This window comes from Typopeltis vanoorti, chromosome 6 (genome assembly GCF_054136105.1).
Source record: "Typopeltis vanoorti isolate ZY-2024b chromosome 6, IOZ_Tvanoo_1.0, whole genome shotgun sequence".
In the NCBI taxonomy this organism is placed as follows: domain Eukaryota; kingdom Metazoa; phylum Arthropoda; class Arachnida; order Uropygi; family Thelyphonidae; genus Typopeltis; species Typopeltis vanoorti.
In genome coordinates this window covers 113,957,660-113,983,306 of record NC_143554.1, presented here as the reverse complement: position 1 = coordinate 113,983,306, position 25,647 = coordinate 113,957,660, and the positions used below count along the sequence as shown (strand labels likewise).

General features: G+C 35.2%; 1 protein-coding gene across 1 annotated transcript in view; it reads left to right on the top strand.

Annotated features, from left to right (window-relative positions):
• The window catches only part of Snx1 (sorting nexin 1), a 171,643-nt gene that overhangs the window by 48,038 nt on the left and 97,958 nt on the right, over window positions 1-25,647 (top strand). The window contains exon 5 of the mRNA XM_090393610.1: window positions 1,814-2,088. Coding sequence (XP_090249736.1) covers window positions 1,814-2,088 — 275 coding nt within the window. The remainder of the gene's footprint in view (window positions 1-1,813; window positions 2,089-25,647) is intronic.

The window sequence follows — 25,647 nt, the reverse complement described above, 5'->3', positions numbered from 1 at the left end:
ATACATTCCACAGTACAATTTCTTTTGGCACCAGCTATCAGCATATTCATCGAAAGAGTTTTTTTTTTTTTTTTTTCAGAATCTAGAAATATTTATGAAGAAAGGCTATTTAATACATAGGCTACTCTTAGAAATGCTGACAAATTCCATTTCCTAGATTTATTGTGAATCCATTTTGGTTATTAAATCCATAATTCTCTTTATATTCTGCAATTAAAATAAAAGATGTGTCAATATTTTTATTTATTGTTTATTTGAGAAATAAATGCAATATGGATAGGAATGGGGAGACATTAAACATCCATCTTATTTCTTAGCCTAAAAAAAGTTTCAAAGTGCCTTAGACGATAGAAATATAAGATCTGATAATGTTGGAGTCTTGACAAGTAACAGACTGATTTGGAGGAAAATTGTAGATAGGAAGTTAGTAATGATGTAATTTTTTCATGTAGTACTGTCATATCCTGTACACCCCTTGAGGGTACATGGCAGGAATTTGATGATGATGAAAAAAGTTTCAGATTTCACTTGTCTGATAGCTGTTGGTCCTCATCAGAGATGAGGCTTCAAAACCTAAAGAGCTGTAAACAGAAATAAGAGAAAGATTCATCTTTATTTCATAACCAAAGAAAAAATAGAAACCTTTGAAAGTTTCCAAAAATTGATGAGAGAGCTGTATTCTATGAGCTCTCTGCTCAATTTTTGGAAACTCAGTTATTATTTCTTTGGCTATGTGCTAAGGGCTATATGCATCACACAACAGTGATGCATACAGCAGTTTTCATAGAAATGACTAGCTGCAGACCTAGACTCCATTGATCAATCTTTCTTTTGTTTAATCAGAGTAATTGAATACAATATGAACGTATGCATTCAGCTTTTCCAAGACAGTTTCTGTATGTAATTTTAACTTTAATCATGATTAAGATATTATCAAGCATCTGAAATTTCACAAAGCTAAATTATTTCAATTACTAACATTATAATACTGATTGTATGATTACATAATGCTGTTCTAGGAGTTCAACTAGTTAACTGAAAGTTAACTAGCTTGGTTATTTAAGTTAAGATCAGATTGTTGAAGCATTATCATACTGTTAACTCATTTAAGAGATATTGTGTATACTTGAGCAATGCATATAGTTGCTTTATGCATATATTTTATGCAGTCAGCTCTTACTATAACCAAATACAGAAGAAAAAAAATCTAGCTCCTATTGCAGCAGTATTATTTTAAAGGAAAAAACATTAAACATCTGTAACAAAATTTTCTTCAGTTCTGCAGGTTTGCTTTAGTTAGTGTACTGTATTATTGATACTACAATATATCTAGTTGGGAACTGAAATGTCTTTTATAAAGACATGGCAGATTTGAAAATATATTAAAGTTTTCATTTGTTTCTCCTTATTCTTAATGGAAAAAAAAGTGAATTAAGAGTAAGGAGAAACATATAGCTGAAGCATAGATATTTAATTTTCCATAGTATGTATATCCAAATCTTCCAGATGTAAATGACATATTCATATTAAATAATTTTATATAAATTTGAAACGGAAATTAAGTTAACAGTGATAAGATACTACAAATAAAATACTTTTATTTTGTAAACTAATTCAAAGAATTTACATTCACATTTATGATGCAGAGAACTTTCATAAGTGCACATTAAATATTCATAAGCATATTTTGTAATATTTTTTATTTAGAATTACCTAAGAATCCTTCCAATTTTTTGACTTCAACATAGTAAAGCTTTATAATGTTTTGCTCTTAAATCCTGCAAGGATTGATTTGTTAGTAATCTGTTTCTAGGCATGACAAAGATAAAAATGTCAAAAGATGAGACAGTAACATCTGCAGAGTTTATTGAGAAGAGACGTGCTGCTTTGGAACGTTACTTAAATCGTACTTCATCGCATCCTGTTCTTCGAATGGATCCAGATTTTCGTGAATTTCTTGAAATGGAAGCAGATCTGCCTAAAGCCACTAATACCTCTGCTTTAAGTGGAGCTGGAATGATGAGGCTTTTTAATAGAGTTGGTGATACTGTTAATAAAATGACATTTAAAATGGATGAATCTGATCCAGTAAGTAATGGTAACACATATTTAATTTTTTTCATGTATAATTTTATCAGTTTTTTTTTCTTTTAATCTTAGTATTTAACTCTTAGGTTTCTTTCAGAATTCTTGGTATGCATCTGTTTTAACAAAACATACCTGTCTTGTATTTGTGTGTGTGTGTGTGTGTGTGTGTGTATACATACCTTTATTTTAAAAGGTTGTATATCATAAACTGATCATGAGTTAGTCATCTTTGTATTTTTTTTTAAATGAAATCTATAGTGCTTATTTCTATTGTTAAGATCTCTACTAAAATTTATCAGTTGCATTCAGTTCTGGTCCATGCTAATCAGTTTATCATTCCATTTAATAATGGCCTATTTTTGTGAAGCAACCAATTTATTCCTGTGTAACGTAAAAAAAGAACCAGATGAGTCCTTGCCAGAGAGTGGGCATCCGTATGTGGATGTCCACTCTCTCTGGCACTGATTCAAGCTCTCTTTGAGAATTGTTTCATTCTATTGTTTATCAGGGACCCCCCCCCCACAAGCCTTATCTATGTCCAGAAACCATAGAAACATCAAATGAGAACAAAATAAACAAACAAAAAAAAATCAGACAAAAATAAATGTACCAGCCTTTTTAATACCATTTACTGAAGAATATCCACTCAGGATGTCACCCTTCTTCATCCAAGAGTTGGCAGCATCTCCAAAATCAGTAAGAAATTCCTTTCAGGTGAGATTCATGTAGAGGGGGGGGGTACAGGATAATTATGATAGTTCCACATGAAAAAGTCGTGCCATTACTAACTTTCGATCAATTTTTCTCCAAATTAATCTGTTATCTGTCAAGACTTCAACATTATCAGATATTATATTTCTGTCTTTTAGGCAATTTTTACTGTATCAATTCATCTGCATCTTGGTCTTCCTCCAGGTCTTTTCCCTGACAACCTGGCAAATAACACTTGTTTTGCTAATCTTTCCTCCCATTCTGTATAAGTGACTATACCACCTGAGATTAGCTCTACTGACATATTCCTGAATGCTAACAATAGAAAGTTTTTTCCCTAATATCTCCATCTTTAATGTGATACTGCAATTGATGTTATCTGTTCACTCCACTAACAGATTACCAAATCCAGTCCACTCCTGTAATCTTTCTCAGAAATATTAGTGGACTGGAGACCTCTCATATCAGAGGTCTCCAGTCATTGATCGAGTGTTTTATTTTTCCAACACGGATCTAAGTTAAAATTGGTTTGAATTCAGCCAATTAATGTTTTGATTGATTTCTTTCTTATTCCATATAAATTTATTCAGCTGACTTCTTACCATACCAGCTTTACTAATTCTATTGTCTATTTCCATATTCAATTTACCATCTTCACTAAAAATTGTGCCTAAATATCTGAAATGTTTTACTTGTTCTATAGGTTCATTATTCAGGATACAGTTGATATTTTTAATGTTTGTGCCTATTTTCATTGTCTTTATCATTTTATTGCTGATTTTCATAATGAATTTATTACAACAATTATTCAGTTTAGTCAGCGAATCTTGCAGAATTGTACTGGATTTATTCAAAAGTATAACATCATCCGCATAAAGTAAAAAGCTAAGATTAACATCACTAATTTTGATATCAGATTCGCTTTCCTTCATAATGTGATCCATATAGATAATGAATAACATGGAGATAATGTGCACCCTTGTTGCACACCTAAGTTTACCTCAAACCATCTTCCTGTACCTCCTTCAAGTCTAACTGCTGACTTACAGCTTACATAGACTATGTATTTGCTTGATATTATGTCCCATTTACACCAAGTAACTGTAGCGTTTTGAAGAGCTTTCTTGGCATCTTGTCCAGATCAACAAAATTTAAATACAAATCTTGTTATATTCCCAAGATTTCTCAAATATTTATCTTAAAGTGAAAATCTGATCCTGACAACGTGTATATGGCCTGAATCCAGCTTGTTCTTCACTAAACTTCCTTTCTGCGATTTTTTAAAATTTTTTTTTATTTTTTTAATTTTTTTATTAAGCTTTTTCTCAAGTATACTTGCATAAATCTTACCACAAACACTCCGTAGGGAAATACCTCTTGCATTCAGGTTTATTTCCCTTTTTATAGATGGGTACTATGAGAGCTCTGTTTCAATCATCTGGAATTCAACCCTCTGACTAGGCCTTCTGAATTATGGGATGCCAATATCAGTCACAGTAAAATCATCCGCACGGTTAGCCTAGTGGCTGTGTGCTTTGCAACCATGTGCCTAGGGAAGGAGTATCCTAGGTTTGACTCCCGTCGGTGACGTGAGGACCTGAAGGATCTTCCTCAGCCATAGCAAAGTTAGCCAGTCCTTGGCATTTACAGTAGGGTTTTTTACCCAGTTTATCCTGGGGTTTTTCATCCCACAAAGCAGGCAAACCAGCCTTGAGAACTCAACACTACAGGACATAGGATACACCAGGGCGTAGGGCTCGACTACCTTATCCTGTGAACGGTTTGAGATCCGATAATTAAAAAAAAAAAAAAACCTTGACATCGCAAGGTAAAAGGGTGTAAAAAGAAGATGAGATGAGAAATATCAGTAACAATCCCAATATCATTAATATACAAATTGAAACAATCCAATCCCATCTGTTTCAGTTTATTTAACAGCTTGTCATGTGGCAGTCTATCAAGAGCCTTTGTAAAATCAAAGTTCTGTATATGCATCTCCCTTGTCCAAGACATTTGTCACCTTGTTATAGTACAAAAGTTAGTAAAACATGATCTCCCTTTAACAAACCCATGCTGACAACCATAGAGAATACTGCTCTTATCACACCATTTCTGTATCCTACTATTCACCACTATAACTCTCTAGTACCTTGGTGACAACTCTAGATATATAGATTGGCCTATAATTTGTAGCCACAGCTTTTTTAGTCACCACCTTTATGCAGTGGAATAATTTCACCATCTTTCCACTCTTTTTGGAACCTGTGCTGTTGCATGGCTTATTAAACAGTCATGCCAATGCTACTGCCAATTCCATGGAACATTCCCTTAGGATGTGTGGTGATATGTCATCAAATCATACTGCCTTATTGACATTAAGTTTATTTCCTCATGCCTCCTGCTCACTCACAATTAAGCCATCCTCTGATATGTCCTCTATACTTGGTTTCTCATCATTTCACCCTGATGAGGATGAAACACTTATAAATTGATCACTGTGTATATCAGCAATGTTGTACAGCAGTTACCATTCTACCATTTTCATCCATTAACATCATCTTATAATCACTCTTCTTTCTATTTGCCACATATCTAAAAAAAACTCTCTCTAGGGTTTTTCTTTGCCCGATTTTCTAATTTCTCCTCATACTGCACTTTTGTTTTCCTTACTAAGTCACTCTTGGCTTACTCTTTATACTTTTAATGAAACTGATTATTACTGTTATTCATCTTGTACTCCATGCCGTCTTTCAGATTTGATTCTTAATCCCCTCCCCTCATCATCCATTTTACACCCACCTTAATTCAGCCTTTTGATCTTCAGGATACATGTGTGCACATTGATGCTGTTAAGTAATTGTTAATTCCCAAGCTGCATTTATTTCCTTAGTGCTCAACTCCTCATTCCATGCTATAGCTATTCGAACTGGAGAAAAGTGCAAAACTCCCACTCGCAGTTACATCCTCTGATATGATGAGATCCAAAACTCTCAATCCTTTCATGATGTCTGAGATAGTTGTCCCAAGAAATTTATTTTCCTGCACTGGAAATGTAGCCATCATTTCATGTATCGGAGTTTTTTTTTTTTTATGAAGAAAGAGCACTGGTAACCAACAAGTTAAAAAAAAAAAAAAAAAAAAAAGCTAATGAAAACAAAACCACCCAGCGTAGGAAGTCCGATGATACCACCAGCAAGAAACAATGAAAACATTTCTACAATGGAATTGTTACGGATTCCATCAAAACATCGATGATATCAAGGCTCTCTTGCAGAAGTATAAACCAACATGTCCCTATCCTTAGGAAGCATATCTGAAACCGAGTGATTTGGCACTATGAAATGTAGCCATCCTTTGTAAGGTACATAAGGAGTCGCCATCCTTGTGGACAATGATGGTGACTCCTTATGTACCTTTACACAAGGATGATGACTCCTTGTGCCTGGCCAACTCTGTCAGCACCCTAATAACAGTGTGCTGCCTCTTCTTTCAGGATGACTTTGATGTCATATTGCAGTTTACCACCTTTTAATGGGGAATTTAAATGAGGGTGGGGTAGTGCCTGAACAAGCATCAGAGGAATAGTTGAGTGTATGCTTAACAACAGTCTCTCCCTCTTGAACGTAGGAAGCAACACTTTCTTCCATATCCCTACCCAAACATTTACTGCCATCACTTTAACTGTCTGCTCACCACCCCTTCCCTACTCTTCACTTGGGAAACTGAAAACAGCTTATATGGAAGTGACAATTTCCCTGTGATAACCACATTTTTACATGGACAATTGTGTGCTGCATCACAGATAACACAATGAAAAATTGAGCAAGCTGACTGGCCCACTTTCTGCACTTTGTCAGAATTTGATTTTCTAACAGCTCATCTTCAATCAGTGATGCAGTGAACCTTGTGACATTATATCAGACAAGCAGTGACAACTGCAATTTCTAAAACCTTTAGTCAGTTTCCTAAAGTCGTGATGGAATGATGATTGCACAGCAGCCAAGGATGTTCAGAAGAAAGCATGGAGTATCTTTCAGATACCCCACAACAACTTCATTGCTTTCAAATGTGCTTGAGCCCAAACAAGACACATCCATCATTAGAACCAGAAGGAATTCTGGATCCAATATACATCTTTCATAACAAGAGTGAATAACAATAAAGTCACGATAAAATGAGGCCAGGGATTTGGGAGTGTTGGTGGATAGGGAATTGAAGTTTAGGGACACATTGCAAAAGTGACTAAAACAGCTCACCAAATCACTTGGCTTCTGAAAAATACTTTAACATGCAGAGACAAACAAGTTGTTGTTCCTCTGTATCGAGCCTTGATAAGACCCCATCTGGACTACTGTGCCCAGTTATGGGCACCAGAGTTTCTTCGTGATGGGGAGGAAGTGGAGAGGATCCAGAGACGAGTGACCAAGATGATAGCAGGTCTGTGGAATGAACCTTATGAGAATAGGTTGAAGATTTGTGGGTTGCAGAAATTGGTCGATAGGCAAAGGAGGGGTGATATGATTGAGACATTCAAATTACTGAAGGGTTTCTATAAGATTGATCCAGAAGATATTTTTGAAAATATGACTGGTGATGGGAGGACTAGGGGCCATGAATGGAAGCTGGACAAGAGCGTGGTTGACAAGGGTGTTAGAGCTAGGTTTTTTACTTGGAGAGTAGTGAATGAGTGGAATAAGCTTCCAGAGTCTGTTGTGGGTGCTATGACCGTGAAATGAATGAGTTCAAGGCAAGGTATGATAGATACTGTGTGAATGTCGAATAGTTGTTCTTGACATGATGTTAGGGCCTCCCTCGATGAGTCTGTCGACTCCTTGGAGTTGCCCGGAACAACAGCAATAATAATAATAATAAAATCTGGAAAATGAAAGTCAGATACATCAGCTCTCCATCCTTGAATATAATGGATGTGCTATTGCCGACACTCTCAGAGATATTTTTGCTAAAATATGATCAGTATCCTTTTATCCCCCTGTCCCCTGAATTCAAAAAATTTAAAGCAGAAAAATACTTTTTTTTCCTTCAAGTAATACTGAAAAATACAACATGTTCAATGGTTTCAGGCTCGAAGAATGTATCCCTCAAAATGGATGCTTGCATGAAAGAAAAAATGAAAGCTGCTTGGCTTAATGTTGTTCAATTGCTGTTGAACCAGATAACATTCATTATGAGATGAAAAACATCTATTGCCATCCACCATGGATCAACTGTTTCACCTTTTCTATTGAATTTTCTGTGAAAATGGTTTTCCAGATGCCTGGCAAATTGCTATTGCCTTTCCTAAGCCAGTGAAGGATCCAAAATCCCAAGTAAACTATCATCCAGTTGCTCTGACCATCTGACTGTGCAAAATTCTGGAAAAAAAAATGGTTAACTCTAGTCTTTTATCGTTTCTGGATAGAAACAACTTTATTTCTCATCATTCAATAACTGATCATTTAGTCTGGCCAGAAGCATTAGAGATGCATTTCTTAAAATACAAGTACCTTAGTATCTGTTTTCTTTAATATGGAAAAAGCATCAACACTGTTTGAAGAATTGGAATATTGAAAAAACCCAGACAACTTTGGTCTCAGTGGAATTCTCCCTCTTTTGATCGATAACTTTTTATCCAACCAAATCTGCCAAGAGAGAATTGCTCTCTCCCAACTGTGTGTGCCCAAGAGTAGGAAGTCCCACAAGGTTCAGTTTTAAGTACTGCTTTTTGTATTCAAGGTTAATTGGATAACTGAACAACTTCCTCCAACTATATAAGTAGATAACTTGACATCTTCTGTCATTCATGTAATATGGGAGTAATAGAAAGACAGCTGCAGCAAGCCAGTGAACATCACTCAAAATTGGCACTTGCAAATGGTTCAGATTTTTAAAGCAGAAGAGAGTTTGTGCATTTTTGCTACAGACTTCATTCTGACATAGATCTCACTCTAGGACATATTTTAATTCTATTGCTCCAGAAGCCAAGTTCTCGGGTCTCATATTTGGCAACTTATTTCATTCCTCATATGTCAATTACAAGATAAGTGCTGTAAAGCAATGGAATAATGGAAGATAGGGTGGAAAAAACATTTTCCACCCCTTGTTGTGCTGACATTCTTTGCTTTAATTGTACAGATGCTGATTACATCAAAACTTGATTGAGTCCTAAGTCTATGTCTCTAACAGAGAGTATTCTATGACAATCAAGCCATAAGAATTGCATCTGGAGCATTTCAAACTTCACTGATCCATAAAGTCAAGGTAAATGACCCACCTTTGTCGCTTCATCAACAGCTGTCTACGCTGCAGAATTAAAATCTCTTCCAGACTTGAATACTCTGATTTTGTGCTTATTTATATTGACTTCAAAATCAAAGATCCTACTGGGGATCTGCTGTCTTCTCTAGACAGCATATAATCTGCTCAGATTCCACTAGAATGTAACAACTTTATATGTAAGATTACATTGCTACAAAAGGTATATAATATATTCAATTTCACAAAGTTCTCTATAGGCCGATGTCGAGAGCTGCAGATACATTCAGAGCTGTCTTGAATGCAATTTGCCTTTGTCAGTTATGGAAGCTGCACTTGGATGTACACTTCTGTTGGATACTAAGCCACACTGGAATTAAGGGAAATGCGAGTGAAGTGGGTCTGGCTCCCACTGATGAGACCTTAATAAAGGTCGACTGGTCTGGGTAGTGGCCCTTCCCATAATGCACAGCATTGCACATGTCCGTAAGGATATGTGCATTGCATTATGGGATACTAAGGCAACTGATGTGAAGTCATTAGCCTCTATATACATGTAGCCCAGTCGTGAAGTGGCTTCACATGCAAACTTTGTTTGCTTACATTTGGATAAAGGATGAAATCAAGAATATAATTTCTTGGCATCTTTAATTTATACCAATTTTGTTCTTATTACAGTTGCCACTTCTTACACCTTTATGACTTCAAACTTAGTAGCTAAATAAAACTATTTGCATTTTTAAATATGTGAATTTAAAAATGCAAACATGTCTCTCTCAGCTGTATATACTTTGGTAGGAAAGTCAACACTCCATAATTTGGTTATTAGTCTCAGGTGTAGTTAATTCAGTTTTGGAACAGTAGTGTGTGTGTGTGTGTGTGTGTGTGTGTGTGTGTGTGTGTGTTGTTTCATAAAAGCTTAAATTTTCATCAATTAATACTGAAGTTCATAAATTTCAGCATCAGTTGTTTGTAAACTAATTTTTGAATTCAAAGTAGTGTATGATTCTATAAATTTGCTGATTTGCTCTCTCTCTCTCCATTTTACATGGCAAATGTGTAAATATTTTCACTTCTTTTTTATTGTTTTCAGTCATATTAGAAACAAAATATAATTGCTTGATTGCAGAAAACATTCAAAAGCATATAAAAAAATATTAAATTTCTTGTTATAGCTGAAACCTTTTCCTCTGTTATTATTCCATTGATTGTGTATACAGAAACATTTTTTAAATAATAGACTTTGTTATATACTGTACTAGTTAGATTGATAAGTCCCCCCCCCCTCAGAATTGTAGTTTACCAAATTTCAAATGATGAAAATAATGGATTTGCTGCTATAAAATACTTTAGGAAACATCCCATGTAATAACTGTCTTAGTGATAAGATAATAAGAGAGTCGAGAATAGCTCCTGAATATGTGTGTGTGATATTTATCTTAGTTTTAATCTCATTCTGTTCATTCTTTGAAAAAAAAAAAAAAACAGTTTCTCTTCCCCCCCCCATTATATTTCTTTATATTAATTAGTTAACTATAATCAACTATCACGACACTTGTAGGAATTAATAGAATAATTTTTTTTATTGAAATTTGCTATAACAGATTTCCTTTATCATTAGTGTTATGGGACTTGGCTAGAACTCTAGTAGTTTGCTTTTGTGAATGACGTTACTATAGAATGTGTTCACTGTAACTGTCACCCTTCTAAACTAGCATGTTGTATATAGTGGTTATAGAATGCTTGAATTTCAGCTCTGTCAGAAATGAAATGACAAATTGTCAACAGTAAAAATTATCAAGATGGAAATACCAGATATTTCCATCTCGATAATGTTATCATCATTTAGTTGCAGAGGCTCTATTCTATAATAAAGTAAAAGCTAGTTTAATGAGGAAATGGGTGTGTCAGAATACTGCTGGACTTTGTAAAGGTGTTACATAATGTAAATTGTCCATTACATAACTTGGAACAAATGGGATGGATTCAAAGCACAGCAGTATGATGATTTTAAATAGGAAGTGATCATTTAATTTTGAGTTGGATAAAAATGAGTTTATTGAACAGAAAAATATGTACAAAAAATTAAACAGTCAAAGTTGAGCAGCTTTCAGAGGCGAACTGTTAACTCCAATATACAAATATTATTCAAGAAACTCAGTAGCAGACTCTGAAGAAAACATCGACTCTTCTAGAGAGGCAAGTACTGAAGGTGTGTGCAAGGATAGAAAAATCAGAACTCCTTGGTGAGCTCACATTATGGAAAAGATGAAAATATATTGAAAATAGGTGATATAGCAAGTATATCACCTATTCCATTGAGAAAATACAGGGGGAAAAATGCAAAGATAAATATCAGGAAGGTGGCAAAAGCTTGTGGAGGCTATTGAAAGACAGAAGATATCTAGAGTTACTTTGAATGAATACCAAATAAAACAAGACTGCCTAATGGCATTCTTCTTGAATGCCTAACTGTATTCAAGAAGAATGCAGTTAAGCATATATAAATCATTACTTGAGTTAGAAAAGCCATCAGAAATCTGAAATGGAAGGTAGTTGAAATAGATGATATTCTCCCTGAAATATTCAAATATGGTGGTATCAGTTTTACTGTGGTTACACTACATGATACAGATATCTTGGTTGGGTGGTTGAATTCCAGTGATTGGAGTAGAATTTTAATAGAAACCAATAAAAAAAAAAAAAAAAAAAAAGAAAGAAAGAAAATTCAACAATGTGAGAATTAGAGTAACTTCTTTACTTGAGTATCCCAGGTAAGATTTATGTAAGCTGGCTTAAGCCTGAATAGATTCAGGATCAGATTTTTGTTTTAAGACAAAGACTTAAGAAATTATGGCAATATAACAAGGATCTGTCTTTAGGTTTTTGTAGATCTGATAAAGTCTTATGACAAGTTGCCAAGAAAAAAAAAGCTGTTCAGTTCACTTCAGTTATGATATCCTATTTACATAGTACACAGTCTGTGAGTTGTAAGCCAGCAGTTAGAATTGAAGGAGATAAAAAAGGTGGGTTCAAAGTAATATCATGTATAAAACAGTCTCCACTGTTATATCTATATGGATCATATTATGAAGGAAAATGGCATTAAACCTGCTATCAAAATTGGAGATGCTAATCTCAGCTCTTAACTTTATCCAAATACTTATATTCTTAAATAAATCCAGTATAAGTTATTGTTCTTTAATCACAAAGATATTCATAAAATGACCTGGAAGTCTCCTAATGGAGACATCTTTAACCAAATTGATCATCTTTTAATAGATGCAAGACACCTATCCAATTTGATGAATGTTAGAACCTACAGAGGAGCAAATATGATTCTGATCACTATTGTAGATCTGATAAAGTCTTATGACAAGCTGCCAAGAAAAAAGCTGTTCAATTCCTTCAGTTATGATCTCCCATTTACATAGTACATAGTCTGTGAGTTGTAAGCCTGTTATGTTAGAATCTTTGATTATATCAAAGATTCTAACATAACAGAATGTGAATGTGTGACTGTATTAAAAAATGAGACATACAAACAAATACAGCAAAGGAACCACACTCGTAAAGCTGTGGAGGAATATTATTTGGCTAAAAAAATAAGAAAAAAAAAGTGCATAAAAATAGAAGAAATACTATGAGGATGAACTTAAGGAATTGGAACATCTCAGAAGTATGAATGAAAGCAGATCTTTCTATCAAAAGTTAAATGGTAGTGAGAAAGATTTCCACCCTAGAACAATGTTATGTAGGGATAAGGAGATATAATTTTGAATTGTCATGAAATGATACTAGGGAGATGGGCAGAGCATTTCGATGAATTATTGAATCCAAATATATCTGGTCAAATAAATTATATGGAAGAGAGCCAAGATCTAGGAGCAGTTGAACCAGTAACAACAGATGCAGAAGTGGAGGCAGCTATTAAAAAACTTAAGAACAATAAAACTCCAGGAATGGATAAGATATGAAAGCAAAATTAATTAAAAGTGCAGGTACAGAATACTTTAAGCAGCTGTCAACTTATCAAAAAAAAATCTGAATTAATGAAACAATTCCAGACAAATGGAATCTGAGCATCATATGCCCATCCATAAGAAAGGTGATATAATGATATGATAAGGAATTAATTTACTATGTAAAACTTATAAAATTTTCTCTAACATTCTATTTAAGAGACTTCATTCCTATGTAGAGAATGTTATTATTGGTGGTTATCAGTGTGGATTCCATCAAGGAAGATCTACAAATGATCAGATTTTTAATATATGCCAGTTACTTGAAAAATGTAATGAATTTGGAATTGAAATACACCACCTTTTCATAGATTTTAGAGCCACATAGATAGATCTAACTTATTCATTGCAATGGAGGCACTACAGATTCCACGAAAACTTATTTCTTTAATTAAAGCTACAATGAGAAATACTCGTTGTCAGATCAAAGTTCATAACATGTCTGATCCAATATATATAAAAAATTGTGTTCGACAAGGAGATGGCTTAGCTTGCTTACTGTTTAACGTAGTACTTGAAAAGGTTTCCAGAGATGCTGGCATTAATACAAGGGGGAACTATTTTCTACAAATCAGTACAAATTATGGCATATGCAGATATCAGTATTATAGGAAAGACAAGAAAAGCAATGGAAGAAACTTTGCAGATTAACCAAGAAAAAATAAAGTATATGCCAGTAACTAGAAAGATTTGTGATAATAATCCTTCTGAAATTGAAATTGGTTCCTGTGAATTTGAAATTGTGCATAGTTTTATATACTTGGAATCAGAAGTTAATTGTAAAAATATCAGTACTGAGATTTAGAGATGTATTCTCTCTGCAAATAGATGCTTCTGTGGACTTAGAAAGCACCCAAAGTCACATCTGATCTCAAGAAAAACAAAGATAATGATGTACAAAGTACAGGCAGCCCTAGGTTTATGCCTCAGTTCTATTCCTGAAAAAAAACAGGCGTAAAACGAACCCAATTTTAATGGGAGGTATGAAGTTATGTTCTACGCAGTCAAAAAATATACACATGAAGTATGTGTAACAGTATTATATTTAAAGCTTTGATAATACATTCATATATATTTGTTAAATTAAAATGATTAATAACGAAAACAAAATCATATTCAAAAAATATGAAATATTATATATTTCTATATTAAAGTTCCTGGTTTCGGATCACCTGCATTTTTTTTTAAAAAAGTATCCAGTGTTAACTGCCTAGATTTTCTTTTTCTTTCTTTAAGGAGCTCAGTGTAAGGTCGAATAGATGCGATTACACTCCTTTTTACATTCGCACTCTGTTCCCAATCGTGGTCCATTCTGCAGAGTTCATCAGTCAATGTCTCTATGCTTGCAAGGATACGCTGTAAATCGGCCGTTTTCATATCTTTCAGAGGACCTTCTTCTTCTTTTCTTTCTCCTCCTTTGGATGTTGACTTAATTGTTCGGCTAATTCTTTTAAGTCTTCATTGGAAAGTGGTTTATCATGGCTCTCTAAGCCTTCTGTCACATCTTCAGCTGTAATATCGTACAATCCCACCTCTTGTGCAAGCTTGGTAACATCTTCAATAACATTCTACTCTTGCTCTAATTCCTCGAAGTCATGCATAAATGCTGGAAGAAGTTTTCGCCATGCTCCTTTTAAACACTTTGCTGACACGTCGTTCCAAGCTGCCTCAATGTTGTTAATGCCCTTCAAAATATCGAATGGCTGCCAATAGTCTTTAATAGTTTTTCCTGTAGTGTCCAAGACTCTTATCATTTCCATAAATGTTATACGGAGGTAATAGGCTTTGAAGATTGATATAATTCCCTGATCCGTCGGTTGCAAAAGCGATGTTGTGTTTGGGGGCATGTAAACAATCTTGACATCCAGTGGTGTTCTTACTTCAGCAAGGTTTTGAGGCTGTCCAGGGACATTATCCAAGAGAAGCAATGCCTTGGCTGGCAAATCATTTTCTTTACAAAGCGAAGCACGGTAGGACAAAAATAATTTGTGTACCAATCTATAAAAATGTCTTGTGTAACCCAAGCTTTCTTGTTCCATTTCCAATAGACTGGCAGCATGGCTTTTAGACCCTTGAAGGTACGTGGTGTCTGTGAATGGTACACCAACATTGGTTTAAGCTTCAAAGTTCCAGAGACATTTGCACCCAACAAAAGTGCAAGTCTATCTTTTGCAGCTTTAAAACCTGGAGGGGAACGTTCTTCACAGGAAATGAAGGTGAGTGATGGCAATTTTTTCCAGTAGAGCCCAGTCTCATCAACATTAAAAATGAGATCAGGAGGATAACTTCCTTGTTCTACACAGTCTTGAAATTCTTTAGGAAAAGCTGCTGCTGCTGCTGCTGCTGCAACATCTGCACTTGCTTCCTCACCACATAATTTGACACTGTGGCACTTACTTCGAGACTTAAATCTCGTGAACCAACCTTTGCTTCCTAAAAATGTTTCTTCGCCTCCATCTGTCTTTTTAAGATCCTCAAAAATTGTTTTTGCTTTCTCAGTTATAACAGCCTGTGTCAGAGGAATGTTTTTCTGATTCAAGTCATCCACCCATAATGATAATAATTTTTCCATTTTTTCATGAAGTTTATCCCTACTATAATGTACGTGTTTTGCTAGTGCTGCCGTAGATTGTTGTGCAGACGACTGTTCTATTCTATCTGCATTTTTCATAATTGTAGTAACAGTTGATGGAGGTAAGTTCATACTTCTACAGACATTAGCATGTGTCTGCCTATCTTCCATTCTTTGAATCACTCCATCTTCTTCTTTTCAAGTGTGATTGATTTCTGCTCCTTAACACCAAGTTCTGCTAATTTTTCTGCACTTCTATTATCAGGCATGGTATGTAATTACGTACTTTATCAATTTAAATACATATGTACGTAAAAAAAATTAAATAGAACAATTAGGTAGATTCAACATTAAAACTAGGTTTGATACGTATACGTCGTAGTAGCTCGGTAAACACTCAAACACTAGAGAGCCTGCTAGCGTCATTTCTCAGTCAACTACACTTCATTAAGAAAGCACGCACAGGCAACCAGCATTATTGTGAATCTGCATAAATTGAACTGGTGTTAACTTATGCCTCTGAAAACTGGGTATTTTCAATGGCAGATGAAAGATTGCTAGTTCTCCGTTTGAAAGAAAAGTTCTCAGATATATTTTTGGAACAGTACAAGAGAACGGTGTGTGGAGGAAAAGATATAACCATGAACTATACAGATTATTTAATGAACCAGACGTTATTAAGTACATAAAATTAAATAGATTAAGTTGGGCTGGATATATTATATGTATGGATAGTAATAGAATAGTTAAGCAGATGTTTAATGCTAAGCCAGAAGTAAAAAAGAAAAATTGGAAGACCTAAATTAAGATGGGAACATGGAGTGATGCAAGTATTAAGGTTTTAGGAGTCAAAAATTAGAGGAGTTTGGCATTAAATAAGGAAGGCTGGTAGAAGTTTCTGAAGAAGGCCAGGGGCCTACACAAGGCTGTTGAGCCAATGATAATAAGTTATTGTACTGGATTTATTTAGGATTCATTAATTAAATTGAATAACTGGCATAACAAAAGTGCCAAAAAAAGACTGAAAATAAGTAGAAACATGCAAACATCAGCTGTATTATGAATAGAAAAACCTATAGAAGAAATAAAATATTTCAGCTATTCAGGCACAATTTTTAATGAAAATGGCACATTAAATTATGGAAATAGGCAACAGAATAAGAAAAGCTAGTCGAGTAGTGAGTCAAAGGAATAACTTTATATGGAATAAAAAAAGAAATTAGAATGCGATAGCAGTATACAAGATGGCATTCAAGTCAATTTTAACTTATGGATCTGAGAGCCATACCATAATGCAAAATGATGGTACAATATGGCAGAATTTCGTGCCCGCTGCCCAGTTAAACAAGCCCGCTGTTGCTTTTGTCACAGAACCAGAGCAAACAGTGAAAAGTTAGCCTTCTGGATCAAATCCCAACTCAACATCAAAGTTCGAGAATAGCACCATCAACCTAAGAAGCATTAGTGGAAAAGAAATGAAACTAGCAGTAGAATTGGATGAGTAGAATATTGACATAATATTTAGAGTAATTTTTCAAGGCATTAGAGAAAGCATCTGACACAACAAAAAATATAAAAGTTGGTGTTTGTTGGAGATTAAACAGTAGAACATTCCCAATTCTCGTGGAAAGGCTTAGACGTTAATTATACATTTTTACTAAATAGCTTAAGGAAATTACAACGTACAATAGAATATACATTAAAATAAATTTTAATACACTTCCAATATTTCGACAATGTCACTTTGCCATTATCACAGGAACTTAAATACAAGATACGTGCACGCAAGCACAACACACAGTAAATGAGGAACGAAGCAGGAAGCTATTCTTTCTCCTAAAAGTCCTGATGGTGCCCCTAGCAGGCAATGTTGGTATTCTTGGCCGATTGGGCTGAAGGTCTTCTGATGTAGGTTTCCCAAATTTGGGGCAGTCTCATGCAACCAAATTTGTTTAGGTTTGGATTGTTTCTTAGGGCTGAGGCTGATTCCATGAATAGCCTTTCATATTTTAATTTACTATGGTATGTTATCGTGGCTTTCTTCCACCGTATTCTATGGCAGGTATCCAGCGCATGGTCTGCAAGACCAGAGTGGCTGTATTGGTGAAACTGGATTTAGTCCTTGTGTTCTGAAATTGTGATATTAGCTGTCCTGCCTGTTTGGCCAAAGTAGGACAGCTTACAGCTGCAAGGGACTTGGTATACACCAGGTAGGTCTAGGGGGGGGTCACCAACAAACCCCCCCACAACAATATGGAGTCATCAAGACACTACACAACAGGGCTAAACTTATCTGTTCAAATGACAATGCCCTAACCACAGAACTAAGCCACATTCTCAACACTTTCTTAGCCAATGGCTACTCCCCCTAAGCAGACAAACCGGCCTTGAGAACTCAACACTACAGGACATAGGATACACCGGGGCATAGGGCTTGAACCTTATCCTGTGAACGGTTTGAGGTCCGATGATTAATAAACCCTCGACACCACAAGGTAAAAGAGGATGAAAGGAAGATGAGATAAACCACAATCCCCCCCCCCTTCGCAACAAGGATTACTCTAAATCCATCACCATTCCCTATATCTGAGGCACCTCGGAAAAAATTACAAAAATCCTAAATAAACATGACTTAACTTCTTGTTACAGACCTTGTAAAAAATTGGCATCCCTAATCCGCTCCACTAAAAACCAACCTCACCCTCTAGACCTACCTGGTGTATACCAAGTCCTTTGCAGCTGTAAGCTGTCCTACTTTGGCCAAACAGGCAGGACAGCTAATATCAGAATTTCAGAACACAAGGACTACATCTGATTTCACCAATACAGCCACTCTGGTCTTGCAGACCATGCACTGGATACCTGCCATAGAATACGGTGGAAGAAAGCCTCGGCCCTAAGAAACGATCCAGACCTAAACAAATTTGGTTGCATGAGCCTGTCCCAAATTTGGGAAACCTACATCAGAAGACCTTCAGCCCAATCGGCCAAGAATACCAACGTTGTCTGCTAGGGGCACCATCAGGATTTTTAGGAGGAAAGAATAGTTTCCTGCTTCCTGCTTAGTAATTTGTTACTAAGGCAAATGATGTGAAGTCAGAAACTTCTATATACGAGTTGCCCCAGTCCTGAAAATAGTTCAGGTGCAAACTTGTTTGCTTACACTTGGATAAAGGAATAAACCAAATATATAATTTCTTGGTATCTTTAATTTTTAGTTCAAGTGCTTTGATTAAAGCATGTCTTGTTTGTCATTTAACTATGCATTCTGCATAGTTAAATGCTGCTATGCATTCTGCATAGCAATGCAAGCTGATCTTTTATTGCCTGATTTTCACATACCAAGTTTGTTACATTTATTCAATTTGGAAATTTTAAGACATTTATATTCTCTTCATAAAAGCCATAGTAAGCTAATTGTAGTTGTCTCATGATAAAGCTTATAGATCAAAGGAGTAATTTGTTATAGTGAATTTCTTTTAGAATAACATTGATGCCATTGGATTTTGGCCAGGATTTTTCTTTAGTATGTATTCAATGTATATTTTCTATTTGGTTTATCACTTTCCTTAAAAATATAGTCTGTAAGTGGAGACAGTATATAATGATTTAGCATCCCACCTTTCATACATTCCTTTAAAAACTTAACTTTTGATTTAAGTTGCATGTTCTGTTTATATGATTTAGGTTTTGTATTTCAAACAGCTATCTTCTCACCTTATAGTGAGAGATACATAAATATAATTGGAAGTCTTTTTCTATTATTAAATATTTTTTTGATAAAATAGACCAATGATGAACATATTAGTGAAAGAGTTAACAAACATTGCTTTATTGTTCGTTACTGATTAATTTAGAAAATAAATGATGCTAGATAAATCTTTATCCAAGTATGAGCAACCAGAAATTTCATTTGAAGTATCTTCACTACTAGGTTGTTTGATCATATATAGGCTGTTCATTTCATATCCACTGCTCAGTTTTCTTGTCTCTTACAATTTAATTTCTAATCAACCTAAAATCTTTTCACTAGCTATCTCTGATTGAAATTTTTTAACATGGTAATACATCATTTTGTTGCTTGTATATGGAAAATTATTTCTGCATTGATTTAGCTTCCAGTTTCTCCATGGAACTTGCTCCCACTGATGAGATCTTAAAGGTTGAAACCAGTCTTCAGAACCTTTTCCATAATGCATAGCAATCACTTGCATTTGGTTGATAGCAGCTTTAGCTTCCCTTAATGGGTACTAACAGGGTGCAGGAACGAGAACCTAGCTGCTGCACCCCCCCCCCCCCAAATGTTATCACCATTACTTTTCAACATCTATGTCAATGATCTCCCCATCTTTCCAGGAACTAGAAATTTTATCTATGCTGTTGACCTTGCCAATAGCTACTCAACCAAAAAATTTCAAGTCCATTGAAACTACTCTAGCACTGCCTAAGCACATACTATACCAGCAATCAACTAAAACCAAACCCCCTTGAAAATCCAGACTGGCCTTTTCCACCTTAACAATAAAGAAGCTACAGATTTCTTGGGAGGGCTCTAAAATAGAACATTCCTGGAACCCAGTCTACCTCAGTGTAACTCTCAATCGCACCCTCTCATATAAAACCCACATAGAAAAAATAAAGGCAAAAGTGAATGCAAGAAACAATATATTACGAAAGCTTACCTCCTCCAAATGGGGTGAAGACCCTAACACACTGAGATCTTCTGCCTTGGCCCTTTGCTATTCTTCTGCCGAATGTGCCTGCCCAGTATGGTCCAGATCCTGCCATGCTGTAAAACTTGATCCAGCATTGAATGAAAGCTGCTGCTTAATTACAGGATGCTTGAAACCAACACGTCTAAAAGACCTGTATACTTTGGCTGGTATTGCACCCCCTTCAATTCGAAGAGCTGCATTCTCAGCTGATGAAAGAAGCAGACGAATAACGAATGCCACCCACTATTCAGCCAGACCACAGTGCCACAAAGATTAAGATCCCGACATAGCTTCCTGGTGACTGTTGAACCACCTAAAAACCTCCCAGAGACAAGACTTCAACAATGGCTTGCACTATATCCTGAAAATAATACTGGTATTCTAATAGCCAAACATCTTCCACGTGGTGCCCACTTGGACTGGAATACTTGGAAAAGCCTCAACAGACTGCGAATGACAGGACGCTGCAAACAAAACCTCATCAAATGGGACTACCTCACTGACCGAGACAATTTTGAGTGTGTGACAACCCAGTCCATGGCACACCTTCTTGCTTGCCCCTTTCTTCCATTACCTTGCACAGAAAGAGCAGTTGATTTGCAAGATACTGGAGGAACATCTGACCATATCTATTGTATGTGAGTTATGTATAGTTTCCTTTTTCATATTTAATTATTATTTCCCTGTATAATTTATCTACCAAATCTAAGCTGATCTCATTGTAATGTATTCTAATTTGGTGTAAATCATGCTGTAACTTACTACTTTACTACTTGTGTTTGGATACGAAATAAATAAAAATGCATAGTAATAATACATGTCTAAAAGGAAGTATGCTATGCATTATGGGATGCAAGTGAAGCAAAATCAACAGCCTTTATATATGAGTTTGCCTAGTCTTGAAAGATACTTAACATCAGTGGTGGCCAGTGAAAATTTTAAGTTGGGGTGCTACATATACAAAATAAAAAAATCTTTTTTTCCTAATCAGTAATCAATTTATTAATAAATTTACATATTCAAAAATTGCTTTATTAAAAATATTTTGCCCTCACCACGAACAAACATCAATAAAAGTTTTGTATCTCACAGAAATAACGCACGCATGCATACAATTTATCTGTAAGTGGCACTGCCCAAACGAACAGTGTCGGAATCACTTGTAACGTGTAATCACAAACGCAAATGAATATCAGCGAGTCTAGCTGCAATTGGCCGAACATGATAATTCCGACACTGCATTAGTTCGCAGTGCATTTGTTTCGTAATCTAAAGCGTTAATCGAACATTTCCAATTATTAACTATTCAATCAATGTCAAAACATAAGCTGTAATCTTTAAAATGTTGTATTGCGTTTATCTAATGTTGTAAACATTATTATTTATAAACACAAACAAAATTTAATTTTTTCATTTTCTCCTTGGGGGTACTGCAATGTTGCAGTGCTTATGTACGAGCTGCCACTGCTTAACATGCAAACTTTTTTACTCGCACTTAAATGATTAAAACAAAGTATAATTTTCTTTCTGGCCACACACAAAACTGAGTAATTAAATTTCTGATATTGAATGAAAAGAGAATAAGTTATAAGAAAGTTTAGCAATTTAATTTGGTTATTTCATGTTTTCCAACAGTTAACTTATACTTTTCAGGTTCAAGACTCACTTCCTAAGGTATACAAAGTTTAACATTGCTCCTTTCTTATTATTCTAAATTAGAAATTCTCCATTTTTTTTTTTTTATGTTTGTTTGTAATTTGTTTCATGCTACTCTGAACTTGAGGACAGGTTTTGCTTACCAACCCACAGTATGCACTCCAGGTAGGGTTCCAAATTATGCTTTTTTTTGCTGTGCTTAATATATATTGTCATATATTTATCAAACTTTATGTAATACAAATATACATAGATTTATATGCCAAAGCTTTTTAGTTCTATGCTTTGACAACCTGAATTTAACATTTACTATTTATTAAGCTTGTGGATACACACACATACTGCTTTGAAAGAAGTCAACAGACACAATAGTGTGAGGAACAAACAACCATGGCATACAACTTAATAAGATGCAGGTTCTCTTTTGCTGCGATGACTGCAGTAATCCTACAGACATATTTTTCACAAGCATATGATAGTGATCAATGGGAATTTTGGACCATTCTTCCTGTAGGCATGTAATGAGGTTCTGGACTGTTTTTGGGTGAACGTCCCTTGACCTCACTTGATGCTCCAGTTCATCTCGCAGATGCCAGTCAAGTGTGGTGACATGTCCACAAACCATCCAGTCACAGCAGCAGCCTTATGACAGTGCATTGTCTTGCTTGAAAGAGAAAATGGTCGGTTCTGCATTGTCCAGAATGTTCAGATACCTATCGGAGTTCAGTGTTCATGGTACCACAAACAGGTCAGAGGCAAAACCAGGAAAAACAGCAGGACCATACCATCACACCACCTCTGAATTTCATAGTTAGATTTATGCATTCTGGTAAGAGACATTTACTGGGCATCTGCCATGCTCACACCCATCCATCTGCTCAGTAGAGATGGTGCAACGTGATTCATTGCCCCATACCACAGCATTCCAATCTTCTGCATTCCACCATACACTTTTTGCACCACTGAAGACGACACTGCATGCTTGTTCTGGTAATGTGTTACTTGCATATTGTAGTCCTCCCCATGGAAAACTCATGTCGTGAGCATTGGTTCCAAATGTTTTTGGTACGGATTCAGGTTTCAGTCGATGCTTGCAACTTTGCATTCAACATGTTGGCCAACGAATGGCTGTTTTTACATATTATCCTTCGTATCATCCTATGGTCTCGGTCAGTGAGCATGGTAGGTTGTCCACTGGAGGCAGCACTTGCAGTTGACTCCCTGTGCTTCCATCTCTCCATTGCACACTGCTTGAAAAGAAGCCAATGGACACCCTATGGGCAGTGTGCATCGTGACACGTAAACAGGCAGTATTTGTAGCCAGTATAAATTGAAGGAATATGATTTTTGCACACCGGTGCAACTATGTCCCAGAGATATTGTTGCGACAAGGGGAACTGACAGAATTTGAAAGAGGCATTTTGTGATAGGATGCCATGTTGCAGGCCTGTCTGTTTGGAAAATTGTCCATCCCAGGTCAAAAAGTCAACAATTTGCACCTATTCACATTGCCCATAGGGTGTCCATTAGCTTCTTTCCAAGCAGTGTATAGTAGTATATGTGATATAATGGATTTAATCAGCTGAAGGACATATTTAAAGTAGATTAAATGACTGGAAGCCGAGAGATAAAAATAGAAATACTATTGTTGTCATAAGCCTATCCACACGTAGAAATACTATTATTTTATTTAAATAAAACGCATAACTAGTTTTGTCTTCTTAGAAGACTTCATCGGGTGCATTATATGAAAAGAGACATTCAAACGACACAGCTATAAATTAAATTGTCAATGTACTACTGACATTTCAAAGCATTATTACTGATGCCACAGTATTGTTGGGCACCATACATGAGGTCATGATCTTGTGAATGCCAAAATTGAATAACACTGCAGTGACAATCAGAAAGATTATAGCTGAAGTTAGTGTTCAGGTGTAACGGATTGAGGACGATTTTCTTAGCTTCCACAATTTTTGTCTCGAGTTCATCATAGCATCTAAAGATGTTCTCTGATTTGTTGCAGTTGACTGGATGAGTAATAGAATTTTTATCATTAGGGTCAGTATAATTAAGGATGTGATTAGAAAGTGTGCTAGCTCTAGTTCTGCCATATGTGATGTCTCTCATATGCTTTTCCAGACGTAATTCAATCGATTTTTCAGTCCAACCAAAATAGGACATGTTGGAGTTGCACCAAAGACGGTAAATGCCACGATATTTTAAGCTGTTATGTTTTTGTATAGGTGTACTGAGTAAGGCACGGAGCTTTGGCAGAGGAGGGAAAGAAGTCCAGATTTTAAATTTTTGCTAACTTCAGCTAACTTAGGAAAAACAGAGCTGATATACATTAGAAATATATATATAGTCATTCACATAATCTCTTATCTTCAATATGGCAAACTGTTGGATTAAATAAAATAGCCAAAGTTCTCAAAAAATTTTAAATCTGCACCTCTTTCACTCCTCTGCCAAAGCTCTATTCTTTCCTCAGTACACGTAATCAAAAACATAACAGCTTGAAATATCCTGATGTTTACTATCTTTGCAACTGCAAGATGCCCTATTTTGGTTGGACTGAAAAATCGATTGAATTACCTCTGGAAAAGCATATGAGAGAGAGAGATCACATATGGCAGAACTAGAGCTAGCACACTGTCTAATCACATCTTTAATTATACTGACCTTAATAATAAAAATTCTATCACTCATCCAGTCATTTGGAACAAATCAGGACAGCTTTAGATGATATGAACTCAAGACAAGAATTGTGGAATCTAAGGAAATCATCCTCAATCCATTACACCTGAACACTAGCCTCAGCTATAATCCTTCTGATTGTCACTATGCTGCTATTCAACACAAGATCATTACCACTTGTTCGTGCTCAACAATACTGCAGTATCCGGAACACCTTCAAATGTCAGTAATATGTTGGCAATTTAATTTATAGCTATGTTTTTTTGTATGTCTCTTTTCATGTAATGCCCCTGACGAAGTTTTCTAAGAAGACAAAACTAGTTGTGCGTTTTCTTTCAATTAAAAAAATAAAAAAAACTTTGTTTATCTCTCTGTTTCCAGTCATTTAATCTGCTTCAAATTATTGCAAAATTTCCTATATATATATATATATATATATATATATATATATATATATATAGGAAATTTTGCAATAATTAATGTTGTAATCACTAAAAATGAATTTGATAACATTATTAGTCTTGTCATTATTGTAATTACGTTGCGGTGCTGATATTAATATTTAAACATCAGAAATTTTTTTTTTTTTTTCAGAAATGTTTACTTAGTATTTGCATAATTATAATTTCACATTTATTATTATTCACTTTCCACCAAGAGAAAACCTGGAGTAGTAATTACCAATATGTACTCCACCACAATTTATCCAATTTTTACTTTCTGTCTCACTAACTCATAACACTACTAGATGTGTTGGAGATTGGTTTTATGTTTGTTGGCATAATATTCAGGCACAGTTAAATATGAAAACATATAAAACATGTTACTAGAGTTTAATCCAAATCATAAAAATATTTATAAACATTATGCAACCTTATTTTGTATACTCATTCTTTGTATACTCATTTTTATTGTAATAACCATTCTAAAG